General features: G+C 36.7%; 1 protein-coding gene across 3 annotated transcripts in view; it reads left to right on the forward strand.

Annotated features, from left to right (window-relative positions):
* ebf1b (EBF transcription factor 1b) overlaps positions 1-19565 on the forward strand; it is a 150841-nt gene that overhangs the window by 103957 nt on the left and 27319 nt on the right. For all 3 annotated transcript variants that reach the window (XM_051877919.1, XM_051877918.1, XM_051877916.1), the window contains exons 9-10: positions 8738-8868; positions 11788-11914. In XM_051877919.1, the coding sequence (XP_051733879.1) occupies positions 8738-8868; positions 11788-11914 (258 nt within the window). The remainder of the gene's footprint in view (positions 1-8737; positions 8869-11787; positions 11915-19565) is intronic.

Genomic DNA, 19565 nt, shown 5'->3' on the forward strand with positions numbered 1-19565 from the left:
TACCATAGTACTAAATGATTAGCATATTCGGTAGCACTTTATTTTACAGTCCTGTTCCCCATGTACTGTAAATATGTTCTTATTATAGTAATTACAATAAGTGGGTAATAACTAGGTACTTACCTTGAACCTACCCCTAAACCTAAAATTAACCCATGTAGTTACCTTATATTACCCAGTACATTCTTAGGTAAGTATATTACTTAAGTATTCATAAGTACACATACTGTAAAATAAAGGGTTACACTTAATTCTAAGGTGTATTTGTTACACTATAATTATACATTTAAGCACTGAGTAATATTAAGTAACTACTATAGTTACCATAGGGTTAGTATTAGTGTTTGGTTTGGTTTAGGGTTAGTTCCATGTAATTATGCATATTTTATAGTTATTACTACAGTAACTGCATGTAACATATGTAATAATGATACTGTAAAATAAAGTGTTACCAGATAAAGACTGCATGCTTCTAAGACTGCATACATTATCACTGAACAAACATTAACCATTTCTTATGTGTAGAATTGACTCCAATATAGTTTGTTAACATGTTGCTAAGCTAACAGCATAATTCTCCTATAGTATAGAAATACACAACACATGAATACTGGATAAATACCGGATCTTGAACAATTTCATCACCTTGCAGTATTTATTCATTTATAATCAGTATGTCTTCATCTTTTTGCCATCTTTGATGAATCTTTGCAAACTGCTTTAAGCTAAGAAGTTTAGCTTTAGCACACATGGTTCATTTCCATCCTTGTCAGTGAACATCTGACAACATTGTTTGCATCTGAAATCGCCCTCTCTCTTTCACTATTCTTTACATTACTCCACTCATATAGTCCACTGAATGAGTAAATGAAGACGGGTGAGAGAATTTGGATATTGCTGTTGAGTGTACATTGGCTGTGCACTCATTATTGCATTATGGGAACAGAATAAGTGCCCTCGAAATTGTCCACTGTGGACAGTACAAGTGGCTGCAAAATACAAACTGATGATCATTGGTCTCCTCTGTGTTTGGTCCATCGCTCAAATGTTTATTTTGTCCTTGGCTACTTCCTGTTGACAGATGTGGCAAAAGCATATTGTTGTTACTGAAAAATGTATGTTTTTAAGGCACACTGCATACTGAGTGTGAGTGTACATTCTTCTTGATATCCTGCTGACATAATGCAGCAGAAAATCCTGCTTTTGACACCATATCCATCACAATGGATTACTGATGACTGACAGTTTGCTTAAATAATGTTTGACACAAATTGTCTAAGAAATGTCATTTCTAACTCATTCTCTTAAAAGTAAAAAGCCATTTCTAATGGCTCTTAAAAAGCAGGAAGCAGTCTTTCCCTCAAAAGGGTGTTTGTATTGGATTATTGTCTTGGATTGGTGGAGTTTAGCATTAGCGTTAGCACTCCCGGAGCCCATCTGTGCAAGACCAAGCCCACGTTGACATGCTTTACAAAGATGCTTGAAGTATTTATCTAGACGTCCGACCAATCCAATCAGTGTCCCATTTAGCCTGTCAAGGATTTAGATGTCCAGGGAAATTTGTTGGATCTGGATGGAAGAACAGAACATATGATGTGGTGATTTATGGTCGTGGATGAATATGGTGTGATAAGCTGTGATGGTCTCTTGGGGTCTGTGGCCGCGTGTTGGCGGCATCAGTCGCTATCAGGAGGTCTGTTTGCATTTGGATGAAAGACAGAAAGTACAGATTTACAGTTTGTACTGACAGTAAGCCTCTGTTTTTTTATTATTATTTTGGTTAGCGTTTCAGTTTATTGCATTTCAGATGGATATTCTCAGAACATCAGTTCAAACTTTAAATAGTGGTGCTTGTTAAGGTTTTTGTTTGCTTGTTTGGCGGGTTATAAAATGGCTGAGAAGAATCCCACAGCCCATTGTGTCTGCATTTTTTTTTATCTACTGCATTTAGCTCCTGTTATTTAGTGGTATATGGTTTATAAAGGTGGTGCAGATTTAATTATGATGAGAGAAGGGATGATATTAATTATGGTTATCATAGTTGAGATTCTAATGGGCCCTGAAATGCAGTGAGAATGAACTCAATGGGGGCAACTTCGACAACAACTGGCTGGATGTATTTATCTCCTGGAGCTGTAGGTTGGTGTGTGACCCCAAATACTCCAGCCTGCAGCATTAAATGAGTTTATAAGAAAGGGAAAGCAGGAAAAATGGCTCAGCTGAATGCATCCCAGCGGAAGACAGTCTCTCTGTCCCAGAGCACCAAGCACAAACCCTAGGGACACGGAAAGGGGATGCAATCTGTCCATGGTGTGCACTAATGTGTATGTGTGTGCTAAATACCTTATGTGGGCAGTGATTTTATATTCAATGTTTTGTTTCTGTGTTTGTCCATAAAGATTTTAGTTTCTGCTTTTAGCGTGTTATTAATCAAATTGGATTTATTTTGATTTCTTTTACTGTATTGACTTGACGGACAAATCAAACACACAACATTTCTGTAGCCAAGCTCCATCAGTTGAGCTACAGGAACCATTGTTTATAATTATTGCTGTAATGAATATTATTAATATTAATCATTCAGATTGGTAATAGGGTAATTCCTGTTATGCAGTGCTTGTAAAATTAATCTTGTTTGAGTGATTTATTACATTACGGTGCCAACTTGAAGCAACTTTTACCATTTTTGGAATTTTTTTATAAATAATCTAGTACTGATTTTTGTAGTTTTATCAAACAACTTGGGATGTTTTATTCAATTAAAGAGAGGTCCGGTCTCTATATTTCCTTCCCAGCAGAGGTCCGGACAATACTTTTTTGGAACAACTTTTGTTAATTAAAGGGATTTTGTTTAATTAAGGCTAACAGAGTGGAAAGTGAAATTGTTAACAGATTACCAACTGATTACCAATTTGACAATATTTCAAATAAAACATTTAGTTTGAAACACTTTAGAAAGTAGTGAAATGATTTTGAAATTCACCCCATATTCTCTTAAATGTTTTATTGTAATTTTACAAAATAAAATTGTGAGTTTAGTATTTCATCCAATATATTATGACATGAAGGGACATTTACTGCATAACAGAAATTACCTAATATTTATCTGCTTAATTGTAACTGTTTTTGTGCTGTATTGTGTGTATCAAAGTGTAATTAATCAAATGTGTGCTGCCCTGTGTTCGTACCTCTGTCTTTTGCTTTTGTGTTTTGTGTGCGAGACTTTTTACATTGCAAATTAAACGTGTGTGTGTGTGTGTGTGTATGTGTCGGAGCAGCATGGTGAGCAGATGGCTTAGAGAAAGCCACAGAAAGTTTAATCCTATCAGATGGATTCATGCGTCTCCATCTGCTTAATCCAGCTACCATTTCAGCCGCCGCCAAAAACCTCCACTCACGCCAAGATTACCGCCACAGATTGCACCTCATCTTCCCTACTTTACCACCCCACCAAACGCCAAAGTGTGTGCGCATGTGTCTCATTTCACCCTCCAGGTCTGGATTTTTTCCCCTTTCCAGCATCTGACTTAAGCGTGACATGTAAAAAGAGAAGATTAACATGTGTTTACAGAACACGAGAAGTTGTTCTTTTCAGTAATCTAAAGCTGCTTGTGATTAGGATTTAGGGATGTTTTTCAAATTACAAAAGGGGAAGAAATATAAATATTGGACACAGATTAAGCTTTTGGCCTTTGAGCTTTTAAATATGATAGCTTTTTGGAATTTAATAACAAAATGATTGATATTTCAAAAATGTGTCAGCAGTCCTTTGCATATGAAAGTCTAGATGTGTTTTTTTTTTTTTTTTAAAGATTTAAAAACTTTACTCAATAATTATTTTCAATTTTTTTCAAATAACTGACATTTATTACTTTAACAGATATATTTACATGGTGCTTAACAAATATTAGTTGATGTTGGTTATAAAAAACACTGTGTAATCACACATAATAATAATAGCTACTTTTAAAAACACTATTGATATTATTATAAATAATTATATTAATGATATTATTATCATATCCATGAATTATTGTGGAAACTGCAAAATAAATGAAAATTTATGGAAATATTTCCAAAAATTTGAACACCTTTAAATTCCATAAATAAGTTCCATACATACCTGGCCATGTTCATTTAATAATAAATAAAATTTAGGCTAATCTGAGTAAAAATTAGGGTTGCAAAGGGGCGTAAACTTTCCACGGGAACTTAACCTGTGGAATTTTGGAAATATTCCAATTTGGAAACTTAACAGGAATTTACAGAAATATATGAGAATGTATGGGAATTAATTGGAAATTTTGGGAGATTTATATACATTTTATAAAAAATTATATAAAATGTATCATACACAAACATATATAAATATTTTGTTTGGTCATAATAACATGAAATATCATAGTTATTTCTTTTTTGCATCCAATTAATTCTAATTTAGAAAATATGTAAAATAAATATATATTTTTATTGCAGCAATTGTTAGGTGTGTGTTATTTCAGTGTCACATGATCCATCAGAAATCATTCTAGTATGCTAATAATTCTAATAATAACGTTGTGATGCTTAATATAAATATATATATATATATATATATATATATATATATATATATATATATATATATATATATACACATAGGAACCTGTATTATTTTTTTTAGGATTCATTGATGAATAAAAAGTTAAAAAGAGCAGCATTTATTCAAAATTGAAATCTTTTCTAACAGTACAAGTCTTTTAATATCACTTTTTTTTTTTTCACTATTTTAAATAAATGCAGTTCTTTTTTTAACTTTTTATTCATCAAAAAATCCTGAAAAAAGTATCACAGGTTATAAAAAATATTAAAGGGTTAGTTCACCCAAAAATGAAAATAATGTCATTAATTACTCACCCTCATGCCGTTCCACACCCGTAAAACCTTCGTTAATCTTCGGAACACAAATTAAGATATTTTTGTTGAAATCCGATGGCTCAGTGAGGCCTGCATAGCCAGCAATGACATTTCCTCTCTCAAGATCCATTAATGTACTAAAAACATATTTAAATCAGTTCATGTGAGTACAGTGGTTCAATATTAATATTATAAAGCGACGAGAATATTTTTGGTGTGCCAAAAAAAAACCCAAAGTAACGACTTATATAGTGATGGCTGATTTCAAAACGCTTCAAAGCTTCGGAACATTATGAATCTTTTGTGTCGAATCATGATTCGGATCGCATGTCAAACCGCCAAACTGCTGAAATCACATGACTTTGGCGCTCCGAACCGCTGATCCAACACACTGATTCATAACGCTCCGAAGCTTCCTGAAGCAGTGTTTTGAAATCGGCCATCACTATATAAGTCGTTATTTTTTATTTTTTTTGCCACACCAAAAATATTCTCGTTGCTTTATAATATTAATATTGAACCACTGTACTCAGTGGTACTTGAGAGAGGAAATGTCATTGCTGGCTATGTAGGCCTCACTGAGCCATCGGATTTAAAAAAAAATGTCTTAATTTGTGTTCCGAAGATGAATGAAGGTCTTACGGGTGTGGAACGGCATGAGGGAGAGTAATAAATGACAGAATTTTCATTTTTGGGTGAACTAACCCTTTAAGCAGCACTTTTTTTCAACTACATTTAAGTCCCCTGTTATAGGCTAACCTGCGATTTTGCAAATTCCCTGTTTATTCCCATTAATTCTCATATATTACCGTTAATTCCCATGTATTCCCGTTAATTCCCAAGGAAAGTTTCCAGCCTTGAAAATTCCCGGAATTCTGCAACCCGAGTAATAATTACAGAAATTCTACAGATTTGTCTGTAAAATCAGTGCAGAAAAAAGTCAGACTGATTTATTAATAACTGATTTATTATACATTTTATTTCCATGGTCCACTTCAGACATTCCACTAACTACAAGTTACTTTGCAACTACATGTCAACTACCAGAGTATTAGTATAGACTGTTAGTCGACTGTTAGGTTAGGGATTGGGTTAGTAGAATAAGTTGACATGTAAGTTACTTACAGTTAGAATGTCTTTTGGGGGAGCATTTGTTGGACCTCATGAGTACTATCATTGGGCAACATGTTGACATGTTGTTTCTATGCACTGTAACTTCAGTCTTTTAATGATTCCACCACTTTTCCCATCTTCAGCATCCCTGAGAGAGAGAGAGAGAGAGAGAGAGACAGCTGAACTTAGCCTAGCAAGGTTACAATATATCTTACCCAACTTGCATCTCACAGCGTGTGGATCTAACAGTCATGCTGGCCCATCACAACCCTTCCTCTCTTTATATCTCATTACTGTGAGTGACGCTTTGGCATTTGGGAGCTAAATGCAGGTAAACGCCGGCTGGCTAAATTGCTTTCTTTGCCCCCTGCTAGCACGAGACTCTGCGTCTCGGAGGGGAGCAGACAGCTCTAATAAGCAAACTGACCTTTCTCTGTGGTGGTCCCTTTCTCACTCAGCCACTGATCCACGGCCGCCGCGGAGAGCAACAAACAGAACACGCTAAACGAGCTGCTGTACCTCGACGCCCGGTGACAAAAACACGTGTCTCCTACTGCAGGAGGCCTAAGGTCACCTTATTGACACGACGAACGTACAAACACACATTAATGTTAAGTTCTACTCTTAGGACACTTGAAGAATTGATTATTTGGTACTGAATTTAGTTTCTCATTTTGTTTATTTGTTTAGTTGTATTTTACAGAAATTAGTTACTGTGGGAACTTGTGGCCATGTGGACTTGAAAAATAATGTTTCTTAAAACACATTTTTCACACTCTTACTACTTTATTTCATTTATCCTCTAACAATGCAACACAGCTTGGAGAATTGTTATTTTTGTCTTTTTTTGTGTGTGAAATGTCATTATCATTTCTACCACATTGTCATTTTACACACTTAAAAAAAAAAAAAACTCTTTTGTCTTGCAGGCCTTTTATGTGTCCTAAATACACACATTTAAAGCATGATTGGAAATGACGCACAGTAAGGGATAGTTCACCCAAAAATGAAAATTATCCCATGATTTACTCACCCTCAAGCCATCTTAGGTGTATATGAGTTTCTTCTGTCAGATGAACACAATCAGAGTTATATTTAAAAAATATCCTGGCTCTTTCAAGCTTTATAATGGTAGTGCAGGGGTGTGAGATTTTGAAGCCCAAAAAAGTGCATCGATCCATCATAAAAGTAATCCATACGGCTCCAGTGGGTTAATAAAGGCCTTCTTAAGCAAAGCGATGGGTTTTTGTAAGAAAAATATCCATATTAAAACTTTATAAACTATAATAACTAGCTTCCGGCAGACGGCCTACGCAAATCGACTTGTGCCAAAAGAGTAACTTCTGAAGTTGCATGACGTAGTATGTAGGAGTATCGTAAGCTTAGACGCCTCTCTCGGTTCAAACAAATAGGGCTGGGCAACAAACTCAAGCTCCTCTTCTCTTATATCAAAATCCTCTGGCATTTCTCCTTAAAAAATCTCGTTTTAGACTTCTAATTTGTGACCGGTGTTTTGTTTTGCTCTGTCCTCTGCGCTTTCGTCAATACGTCATGCTTCGGGTCAGGGGTTACTTTTCCGCCATAAATTGATGCGTACGGCTGTCTGCCAAAGCTAGATATTATAGTTTATAAAGTTTTAAATATGGATATTTTTCATACAAAAACCAATCGCTTCACTTCAGAAGGCCTTTATTAACCCCCTGGAGCCGTATGGATTACTTTTATGATTGATGGATGCACTTTTTTGGGCTTCAAAATCTCACGCCCCATTCACTACCATTATAAAGCTGGGAAGAGCGAGAATATTATTTAATATAACTCCAACTGTGTTCATCTGAAAGTAGTAATCTACACCTAGGATGGATTGAGGGTGAGTAAATCATGGGATCATTTTCATTTTTGGGTGAACTATCCCTTTAACTCTTTGTTTAGAATATCATTATATATAAACATAATAATTCACATGTTTTTGACTGATTTTCATACTTAAAGATTGAAAGTCTGGGACAAGAGTTCTGGGACAAGAAACCCAAAAACCACCCTCAGAAAACTGTCCTAAATCACTGCATAAACATTTCACATATACTTTATCGTCGACCATGAAATATGGCCTAGTAACAAATGAATTGTAGTATGTATTGGACACTGCATCCTTCTAGCTAAATGAGTAAATCTTTTGGCAGTCTGGCCCATAATTTGAGGCATTGTCTCACTTTTCTGCTACAACTGAAGCATTTCCTTGCTATGCCCTTAAAGTATGGATATGGAGCTCAGCCGTAGTGTTGGATGAGAATTCAGTGTAAGTGATCCTTTGTTTTTATGCCTAATGTGTGCTATGAGAGCTGTGAAAACCACCGACACTTTTTCAGAGCGTGTGGTATGGGACTCTTAGTTGGATCCAGCTGTGTGAGTTTTCTTGGTGACATTTGTGTGTTTTTGGTTTCCTGCACTGGCCTTGAAATAAGAGACTGTGAGGTGTCAAGACTTCCCTCAGAGCCCAGGAAATAAACTACATTCGAATGACACCTTTAACCCTGAAATCTGCAACCCCCACACTAATGTTGATCCTGAATGATAGGAAGTTCTCAACAAAACTTCTTATCATGGTCAAGTAATGCAAGTGTTGGATCGCTACAGTACACTAAGCACAAATGATTAAAGTTCTCTCTCTTTTTTTTTTTTTTTCTCCTTCTTTAAAAAATTGGTCCTGTGGCGTTTTTGGAAGCAGCTGCACCTTGTATTAAAGCCATTAGTCCCAGTGAAGGCTGGACAACAGGAGGTGCTACTGTCATCATCATTGGAGACAACTTCTTTGACGGACTGCAGGTCATCTTCGGCACCATGCTGGTCTGGAGTGAGGTGAGTTTACAAGTCATACATCTGTCCAGCAGAACTTTTTTCTTTTTGTCCATCGGTTTTTCTCACCGATTGTTGCTACAACGTACACTTTAAAAGGCTGTCAAAGACACCCATTCTCCTATCACAATACATTAGCGTTACGTTAGGCTGACATTATGCAGGCGATTAAGTTACTGTGCTTAAGTGATTAAGAAATGTGATACTTTTAATAGCTGCTCAATTGTTTTGACATGTCTTTGTTCAAGAAATTGAGCGGCTTGTGTAACACTGGCTAACTGCTCAATAACAACGGGTTTAAAGATGCTCAAATCAGTGGTGGTGAATCACATAGGCAAACACATTGATCTGGAGTGTTTTAGAGTACTTCTCTCTTCAGACAGCCACTCTTCATGAGAGCACCAACCCTGATACAATTTTCCCACTGCGTACTCAACTAACCTCTTTGATCTGTTGATGTTAAGTGCTATTAGCTACCAGAGAAACGAGCTAATGAGTATGTGTGTGTGTGGTTATGATGAACTACATCTGGTACCGATTAAATACACTGTGCTGAAATCTCCCTATAGCGGTTCCTGTGGACCTCGTAACCTTGTGACCTTTACCTTCTGACCCCATGACCCCCATACACGGGGGGCCCATCAAGAGCCACGTAGTTCCCTTCAGCTGCAGTGCCAGCGGGGATCTGATTACCACAGATAGCATCTAACGAGGGAGAAAGAGAATAAGAGCAGGGGAGGGTCCAAGGAAGACCTTTTTCTTTCATTCTTTTTCTCAACTCTACATAGGCACCAACTCAGAGGCACCACCTAAATAGCGCTAACACATAATTCACTAACAGTTGATTGCAGAACAGTTTGACATTAGCATGTTGCTAAGCTAACAACATGATACTCTAATAAGGATAAAAACATAAATACTGGGTAAACTAGTATATTTTTAGTTAGATTGATCTAATTTTAGTGATACTTTTAATGATAATCAGTAATAAATGGATTACATCAAAGACTATAGATATAGAAAGACGGTTCACTCCTATTATTTATGATTGGGAGAAACTGACATGCAATATGGCGGAATACGTCCCGCCTTCTAAGACTCGCGCTTAGGACTGCACATGCTCATTGGCTGGTCTAGCCTGAAAAATAAGCTTTTTAAACCCTATTTCAGCATAAGAAACAACATTTATGGGTTCATGTCAGATTTTGTTGCTGATTTGAAATATGTTATTTAATTATGAGTTTCGCAAGCAGTTTTTGAGATTTCAGGATTGCCCCATTAAAACAGATAGGACTTGGTCTTGGATGCCCGAAATAGCTGCCCGGAGGTGTTGCAAATATGGCCGCCGAGTGAACCGACTTTCCTTGAAAAGGACTTTGGATTACATTTGTAGTCAGTTGTTGATTTCAGAACAGCACATCAGCATGCTACTCTTACTATTTCTGCCGTATACCTTACATAGAATTCGTAATAGCATACAAGTATCGGTCAACATTTCTCTTGACTCCTTTTGCCAATTTTTTCCCATAGTGCATTGTGGGATTGCCTTGGCTAGAATTTGGGAGAAATTAGGTATCCTTTGTTAGGGTATACTTCGCTTTTTTTTACACGTACGCTAGTGTACACGCACAGTCAAATGCACAGCCTTGCAAAGCATACTTCATTCGACTCGTACGCATACACAGGTGTTTGACGCATGCGCAGTTTTGAGCAATCTCAACCTAGGAGTTACAACCTAGGTAAACATCTTTGTATTCTTTCATGCTAGAGTACAAATGAGGGTACTTTCTAACCTCTTTACGCAGTCTGTCATCTATGTAGGCCTCCGTTGTTGCTGTAGCTTGCATGCGTTCCGGTCTGTTTTGTTTATGCAGTTTTTCTTCGACTACCTTGTGAATCGACATTGCACGTTTGCCACCTTATGGATAAACGAATTACTGCAAAAACAATTAAATGCACATGTGTGACCTGCGCATTCAAAGTACGCGTGGTTACAAAAATCCAGTGGTGCTCCTTCAGTACGCACGTACTCTTTTGATGACAAAATTCGTGTCACGCACACTGTACACTGACCCTCGCGAACGCGTAAAAAGTGAAGTATACTTTGGGCTTTAGAAGTTAGCATAAATTTGCTGGCTACGTTATGGAAGGCCTTCGCATCCGGAGTGCCATAAATTCAGGCTAGGAAGTTCACTTGTTTACTGGTTTGACTGTGAGAGACAGACTTTCAAAGAGGAAGATGTTTTAGACAACAGCTCATATGAGCCACATGCATAAAGACTGTGAGATGCTGAAAGACAGTGTGCTGTTAATTACGTCTCTGAGGAGCTCCACCTGTCCTCTTCCAGCCTTCATCTACGCCATCCCTTTACCACCCACCATAAACAGCCTGATACTGATTAGACTAGATTCATACACACACGACACGTACAAACACACACATGGCGCACACACAGTCAGATTGTTTACTGATCAGAACTGGATCAAAGAACATAATCAGCCAGGGCAAATGAACACACAAAACACAACTAGCATCTGCAAACAAATGAGCTTTACTAGCTAGCTTTACTTTTTTTCTTTGTCAGCTAGTGTTCTTTCAGTCAGTTCCTCTCAAATGCCTGTTGCTTTTCAAGTAACAGGTCAGGACAGTCACTAATGAAGGGTTTGGGACTGTGTTTGTTGGCACACCACCATTTTCCTGCAGCTCCAGAGCCATTAGTTAGTCACATGACATCTACATCTCTGATGATTGGCTCAAAACAACCTGGCTGCATAACTGAGCGCCCATGAGCAAAGATGGCCGATTTCAATGCTCATACTTCCTGTGCCAGCCGAGCAACTGCCATTGAGGGGAACGGGAATGTTTATGGTATTATAGACCACCTTAGTTCTAACATCCTCTCTCTGATTTTCTCCTCACAGCTCATCACACCTCATGCCATCAGAGTTCAGACCCCTCCTCGTCACATCCCTGGGGTGGTAGAGGTCACGCTCTCCTATAAGTCCAAACAGTTTTGCAAAGGCACACCAGGAAGATTCATCTATACAGGTAAGCCTTTTCACCTCAAAACAAGAAAGATGAAACTTGTTTCAACACTACCCTTATATAAAAACAGATTTGTCACAGGAGAGGTGTGATTTTACTTTATTATTGTTTTAAAATAATAATACAGGCCCAAAAAACTCAATTCTCTTTTATTGGAGGAAGGACCTGGATTATATATAGGGAAATAAATATCATATATACTATATCATACACTCAGATCAACCTAAAAACTGCATAGCAATGCCCTTAAAATGACCCACAATAACCTAACACCATTTGCATTTTCTTCAGAAAATGTTACAATTTAGCAATTCTATATAGTTAGTATATGTTAAAATATATTTAAATTTTTTAAAGAGTGATGATATATGTATATATATGTATAGAATTATTTATTACTTTTTTCATTTATATACACTATATACACATATGATTTATTTATTATTATTATTTAAAATTTGAGCATATGTGTTTAGGATTATGTTTTTTTTTTATGTTTGATGATATATGTACAGGATTATTTGCTATATGAAGGATTATTGTTGATTTTTTTTCACTAACGCACACACACTTACATAAGCAAAGTAAAGCTTTGTTAGCTTAATTACTGTTGATGGAAAAAATATAACAGCTAATGCTCATAAAACCTGTTACAATCAAGGAAGTAAACAAGCTGCACTTTATAGGCCTCCATATTGAAGCCATTTAAACAGTGAAACAAACTGAGTAACCGTGAAGCTTACATGAAACCGTTAATGCGTAAATACACAAACAAACACAAAACTGCCTCAGTTAAGTTTGGCATAGTAGATCGACATGACAAATGACTGATTTCTCATATAATGTATGGACACTGTATATTTATGCAGTGTATATAACTGTTAGCTAAATTCAATATTTTAAGTGTATTTTACAAAGTCCACAGGGCCAAAATGTTATGTTAATGTTTCTCTTTTAAAACAACAGCATAAAAAACTTTGCATTGTCATTAAGAGGTTGCGTAAGTGCATTTATTCAGCAATTCAGCATTTAAGTAGAATATCTCAAATGGTAATTGCTAAACTCCAGCTGACTTGTTTGTCTGTGTTTTCAGATCATTGGCGCTTCTTCTGTAGTGTAGAGAGAGTGTGTGCGCATGGTTGCCAGATTGCAAAGATTAAGTAAAACACTGGGCAGAAAATGTATCCATTTAAGAGGAAAGCTCGGATTGGGGGATTTAAGCTTGTGACATCTGGCAACCGCAAGCATGAAAGCTTGTAGTAGAGGCTTGTACAACAGTCTGTAATTTTTTTTTTTTTTTTAGTTTTTGGTAAAGTTTTTATTTTTTAAACATTTTATTCTTGTCTTTTTTCATCAACAATATTGCATGTTAATATAGTCACAGTTATTGTTTAATGACCTTGGTGTTGTCTCGTCATCGTTTTGTCTTAGTCATGGAAAAAAGTCGTCAATGAACATTTTTCGTTATAATTTTGTTAATGAAATGAACACTACTTGTTGCCAATTACTCCAGTGTCCCAACCCGATCAATGCCTACTTCTTCAATGCCTACCATGAGGTCAAAGGTCAGCTCGCTGGTTAATTTCATGGTTATTTATTTTTTCTGTTGCTTTTTGTTTGTACTTCCTTGCTGGTGTTAAATCATCACGCACGCCCACACAAACAAGAGAACACACTTGAAAGTGATTCTAAATCAAAGGCGAATTAAAAGAGAAAAATAGCTGATCTGGTGCACAGATGGATCTTTTGAGAGGGCGACGGACTCGTTCCAGTGAGAAAGAGAGAAGGAAACAGTATGTGCGTCCACAGAAGTTAAGTGCCATGATAGACATGGTATCAAGAGTTGTAGGTGGCAACCAGTGACATTCAAAGGGAGACACAGATGGCACATTTATTATTTTATTCATTTCGCCCACTGCTATGAGTATATCAGTAATTTCTCTCAGATGCTAGTCAGAAATGCTTGGGAAATAAAAGCAAATGTAATGCAATTTAATGCGTAAATCTTCAAACTTCAAACGGGTAACATTCAGCTTTTTCAAACTTATGGTAACTGTTAATGTACCTTACCAGTGTTAGGCAACTGGCACACAAAGATGGCAGCTGGCATGGGTATTAGAAGTACCCAGCAGACAGCTGGCGATGCTAATCAGCCTCTGTTAGCGGAGGCCGCTAGCAAAGGCTATTTGCATAGAACACTAGCAAACCCTCAGAACTAATTGAATCAATACAGGCAAAGCCACGGACGCCTCCCGCCAGGCTCTGGCTGGGCATTAATCAATGGCTACCTGGAAACTACAACTGCAGTCGGAATCCATAAATGGCTGAATCAGTCAACCACAACAAGAACGTCAGTTGAACGTAAGGTCTTGCAGACAATGACACAAGAAAGTCTGTGCTTTTTGACCTGTTTTATACAAAAATACCTTTTTAGATTTTTTGTAACACAATTAAGTTACAAAAAAGAAAACATTCTTTTGTTAAACAGCTAGATGGAACACAAAGGAATTAAAAAGAAGGCACGTATAGGCACATTGTTCCCATACAACGTAAACACAATACACTTGAGATATACTTCTTTATATGCGCCTTCATGAGTTTTCCCTGCTGCAAAAAACTGCTTAAACCACTTAATGTGGTTCATGTATGATTTAAACTGGTCTATCTGATCTCCCACGCTGGTGTTCTGCTGGTTTAGCTAGTCTGCCGGACTCCTAGCCTGACCAGCTGTCCAAAACCCCTCTAAAACTATCACACCAGATGAAGGATGTGCAATATATAACTACAGTATTGGTTATCAGTCAGTTTTAGAGATTTTTGTACTGGATATTTAATTGTGTTGAGCTCATTTGCCATGTTTTTTACATTTAGATTACCTTTGTCGTCATTTAACGCATACTTAAAGTGATAGTTCACCCAAAAATGAAAATTATCCCATGATTTACTCACCCTCAAGCCATCCTAGGTGTGTGTGACTGAACACAATCGGAGATATATTTTAAAAATATCCTTCCTCTTCCAAGCTTCATAATAGTAGTTAAAAGGGGGCCAGATTTTGAAGCCCAAAAAGATTCATCCATCCATTATAAAAAATAATCCATATGGCTCCAGAAGGTTAAAAAAGGCCTTTTGAAGTGAAACGATGTGTTTTTGTAAGAAAAATATCCATATTTAAAACTTTATAAATGCAAATAACTAGCTTCGGACGGATGATCATACGCATACTGCACAAGTCGACTTGCACCAAATGAGTAACCCCTCACACGATGTATGACGTAGGATATAGGAAGCTAGTTATTATAGTTAATAAAGTTTTAAATATGGATATTTTTCTTACAAAAACCCATCGCTTTGCTTCAGTAGCATTTCAGTAAATTTGATTATATATATTTGTATGTAACGGAGAAAATCTCACTCCCCTGGCCTCAAGAGGCGCACTAGCCACTGACACTAGAAGCTGCGGTCTTTAGCATCCTTGTTAGTGCCCCCACCTCCCATGCCAGAAACACTGGTTTAAATCCCGCTTGGAGCGGTGCGAGTAGAACTGGAGGGGTTAAATTGGTGCCGTGACCCGGATGGGAGTGAGGATATATATAGATATATATATATCAGCCATAACATGAAAAATATTATTGGTTTATCAGTATCGGCCAGAATTGTACTGTTCCTGCATCCCTGACCGACCTGAACAGTGGAAACAACTTGGTGATCAGCTAAGACCTGCAAACCACTTGAGTCTGGTTTAAGCTTTTTTTTTTTTTTTTTTTTTCAGCAGGGTTTCTCGGTCCGTCTCTCTCTCTCATCCTGGTGTTTCAGTTGTACTGGACACCATATACAGATCCCTTGGGACAAACTAATACATCTCATATAATTGACAGTGTAGGTTCTGTGTCACTTCTAAAACCGAATGTCAGCGGCGTGTGTTTGTTAGGAGGAAGTGCAAAGTGCCAATCGATAAACCATTGGAGCAACAGAGACAAATCCTGCCTATGGAACTGCCACAACATTCACAGGAATCATAGGGAACCAGATCTGAGAAAGAAAGGCCACATTATTTTCGTTCAGTTCACCATTTCGCACACTTTCTTCAGTTTCATAATTTTGAGATTGATATTTCCCAACAGTGATGCCAGATCACTACTTTACTACTTCCTATCAATACTTTCTTTCAAAGCTGTCATAAAACAGCATTTGCAACCTAGTTTTCTTCCATGATAAAATATATTTCAGAGTGAAACAGAATTTCAATCAAAACAGGAATTGATTAGATAGTGAAAAGTAGGTGGTTGGAGGAAGGATTTGAAAAACGAGGGATTGGTGATGTCACTGAAACAAAATGTCGTTTCAGAAGTGGAGAAACTTGTGACTCCATACATACTCATTTAACCAAGTATTGCATCTTAATAGCAAAGCATTTTCTGCTAACATTTCTGCTGGCTAGACAGGCAGTAATTGGTGACGTTAAAAATTCAGTGGGATCTACTGCTGCCAACTAAATGCTTTATTGTCGGAAGGGACGAGCACCTCCAATTAGATTACAGACAATTCCAGGTCACTGCAAGATCGGACTGCAGCCAGATATCTCGGCAGCGGCTAGAATTGAGTCTAGTAGCGCTGTAGATGGTAGATGAATCACACACACCAACACACACACTGCTAACAAGACCCCAAAGGACGAGTTTTGAGGCTTTATTATATAACACAGCCCCACTGAAAACAAGAGCACAATGGAAATACGTTATTAGTCAGCACACCAAGCAGAAAAAAGTCTCTAGTCTAAAATACTACACATTGCATGTTTATATGTATTTGTGTATAGTTCCGTCATGTAAAAAAAAAAATTTCCTTCATGTAAAGAAAGCGTACTTCAAACTAAATTCAGCAACTCCTCCTCTACATCTGCCTCCTACATCTCTTTTACTGCCTGTTGTTTTGTATTATAAAGATGCAACTTTAGAAAGAAAATAGTGTGGTAGAAAAAGAGCAGGGGGAAAGACAAGAATAAGATTGTTCTCTATTGATCTTAAAGTGGTGTGGCTTGGAAAAAATAACTCATCTATAATAGGGGAGGAAGAATGAAGCAATAATTCAGAGGTATTGAACGCTCCACTGCCGTGGGTATTGATCCCCCAGAGCTCTTGCCTTGAGCTCGTACCTGAAGGGGGGGGAAATACATGCGCCCTCTGGGAAGAAGGAGGGAAGGAGGTGAAGAGAGGGAGGGAAGTGGTGACATTCCCTTGCTCATTACTGCAGTACTATAGCAGGAAAAGGATAGGAGTTTTAGTTAAAGACGATCCATATAGTCATAGTGCTGTCAGAGCCACAGACTTGCTTGTTCCAAGAATAGAATCAGTATTGCTATTGATTTGATTTGATAACTTTCAATTTGATTCAATTCATATGAGTTAGTAGATTTGATTCAAACATTCTTGGAAAGCATTTTTATAGCGAAAGACTCATGCGTCATAGTGTTGCTAGATCACCGGACCTGCTGGTTGTAGATTCTGTTGTAGATTTTGTTTAGTCCCATTCAGTACTTTTGGGTTTTATCCATACAGACATCCATACAGACAGATCTGTTTGATTTAATCATTGACTTTGATTCATTCAGATCAATTTAGCTTGTTCTAAAATAGTTTTTTTCAGTGAAAGATGATCCATACTGTGATAGTGCTGTCAGGCCACTGGACCTGCTTGTTGTAGAATAGAATAATTTCTTTTATAGGTTTGATTCACTTGATTTGATTCAGTTTAAATCAGTTTGTTTGATTTGATTTAGACACTTTAAAAGAATGTGAAAGACGATCTACAATATACAGTGCTAGTGCTGCCAGAGCCCCTGGTCTTGTGGTTCTTGAATAGAATTGATTCTATTGTAGATTTTATTACTTTGCTTTGATTTGATAGCTTTTAATTTGATTTTATTTAGCTGAATTCAATTTGTTTGGTTTGATTCAAAACCTGGTTTAGAATAGAATCAATTTTATTATACAGTAGATTAATTCTCTTTGACTCAGTAACCTTGAATTAGATTTTATTTCTTTTGATTTGATTCAAACACTGGTTCTAGAATAGAACTAGGTTAGATTCATTTTATTAGATTTGCTGTGTTTGAGTTTGCTGTGCTGTGTTTGATGTGCTCAATTAGATTCATCATTTGGTTTAAATGCTCAGTTTTGTTTGAACGGTATAAAAAGGCATGAATCAATGGAAAAACAACAATTTTCACATTAGATTTGTTCACAAATCACATTTAATAAAAAGTAGGGCTGTCAAGTGATTAAAATTACATGATGTGGCGATTAATTAATCTAATATTTATCGCAAATTAACCACATATCAACTTTGAGAAATTACTCCCAAAAGATAATTTAAAGTCATTATTGTGTTAAACGAGAAAAACATCAAATAGACATTACAAAAAGTAGCTTTATAAAGAAATATTTTTTATTTGATTCAACATAGAATTTATGACACAAACTCTTAGGCTACAACGGCCATGATTTGTTTTCAGAAGCTGCTTCTGAATTGGTTTGGTTGAAAAGTTTGGTTACCAAAATATCTTTTATGTTCCGCACAAAAAAAAAGAAACTCATACAGGTTTGAAATGACATGAGGGTGAGTAAATGTAAATAAACAGAAATTTCATTGGACAAACGATACCCAAAATATGAAATTATTTTTTTAATAAAGTAATACTCTAAATTAGAAACTAAGACTTCCAGTAGGTGGCGGTAAATGTCTAATGAGTAAGTCATTACATCATTCATTCATTCGATTCGTTCAAATAACTGATTCATTCAGGAATGAAGTAAATGGCTCTTTTTATGAATGGGCTACTGAATCATTGGTTCACCTGATTGATTCACTCAAAACGCGTATTCTTTCCGTAATGAAACTGCTGTGTGTTGCTTGAAGATGCACAACAGTTGTGCTCTGGCTTTACAGGTAATATTTTTGTTGGCAAAATTGAGAGCAAAAACAGACAATATTGTGTCTAAAATGTAAAACAATATTAACTTATTATTTATGAACTGTTGTATAAAATCAGTATCACATTTGCACTCGTACGTTAAATCATTTTATTCACATTATTTTTCCATGACTAATTAATTAAATTAACGCGTTAAATCGACAGCCCTAATAAAAAGCATTAAGGTCTATTGGATCTATTAATCTAATGAATCTATTGGATTTTGTGTGGGTTGGGCTCCATTGTAGAGCGAGTGTATGTACAATAGGCAATTATGTACCCAACTACTACCCATCATACCACTTTACTAGCTCAAATTAAATGAGGACTTACCTCATGCTTCCCCGTCTCCTCTTTCCTCACTATCCCTCTACTCACAACATTCTCTCCTCTAGGTCATTATAGTGAAATATGATGAGGCCTGGATCTGCCCTCATGAAATTTCAATAAGCATTGATCTCTGTGATTGCAAGAGATTCTTCTCAGAAAGCGAGGGATAGAAATAAGTGAAACGAACGCAGAGGGAGGGGGCATATTTGCTCGTTAATTTATTGCCAGTGATGTTCTATTCATATCAGTATAGAAGTATCAGCCAATCGTTTTGTGCTGACAGCTTACAGACGATTAATTGATCTCACGCTGTCTTTGTAGACACTAGTAGACAGTATTTGCTTTGGCTCA

The sequence above is a fragment of the Ctenopharyngodon idella genome, chromosome 21 (assembly GCF_019924925.1).
Source record: "Ctenopharyngodon idella isolate HZGC_01 chromosome 21, HZGC01, whole genome shotgun sequence".
Classification (NCBI taxonomy): Eukaryota; Metazoa; Chordata; class Actinopteri; order Cypriniformes; family Xenocyprididae; genus Ctenopharyngodon; species Ctenopharyngodon idella.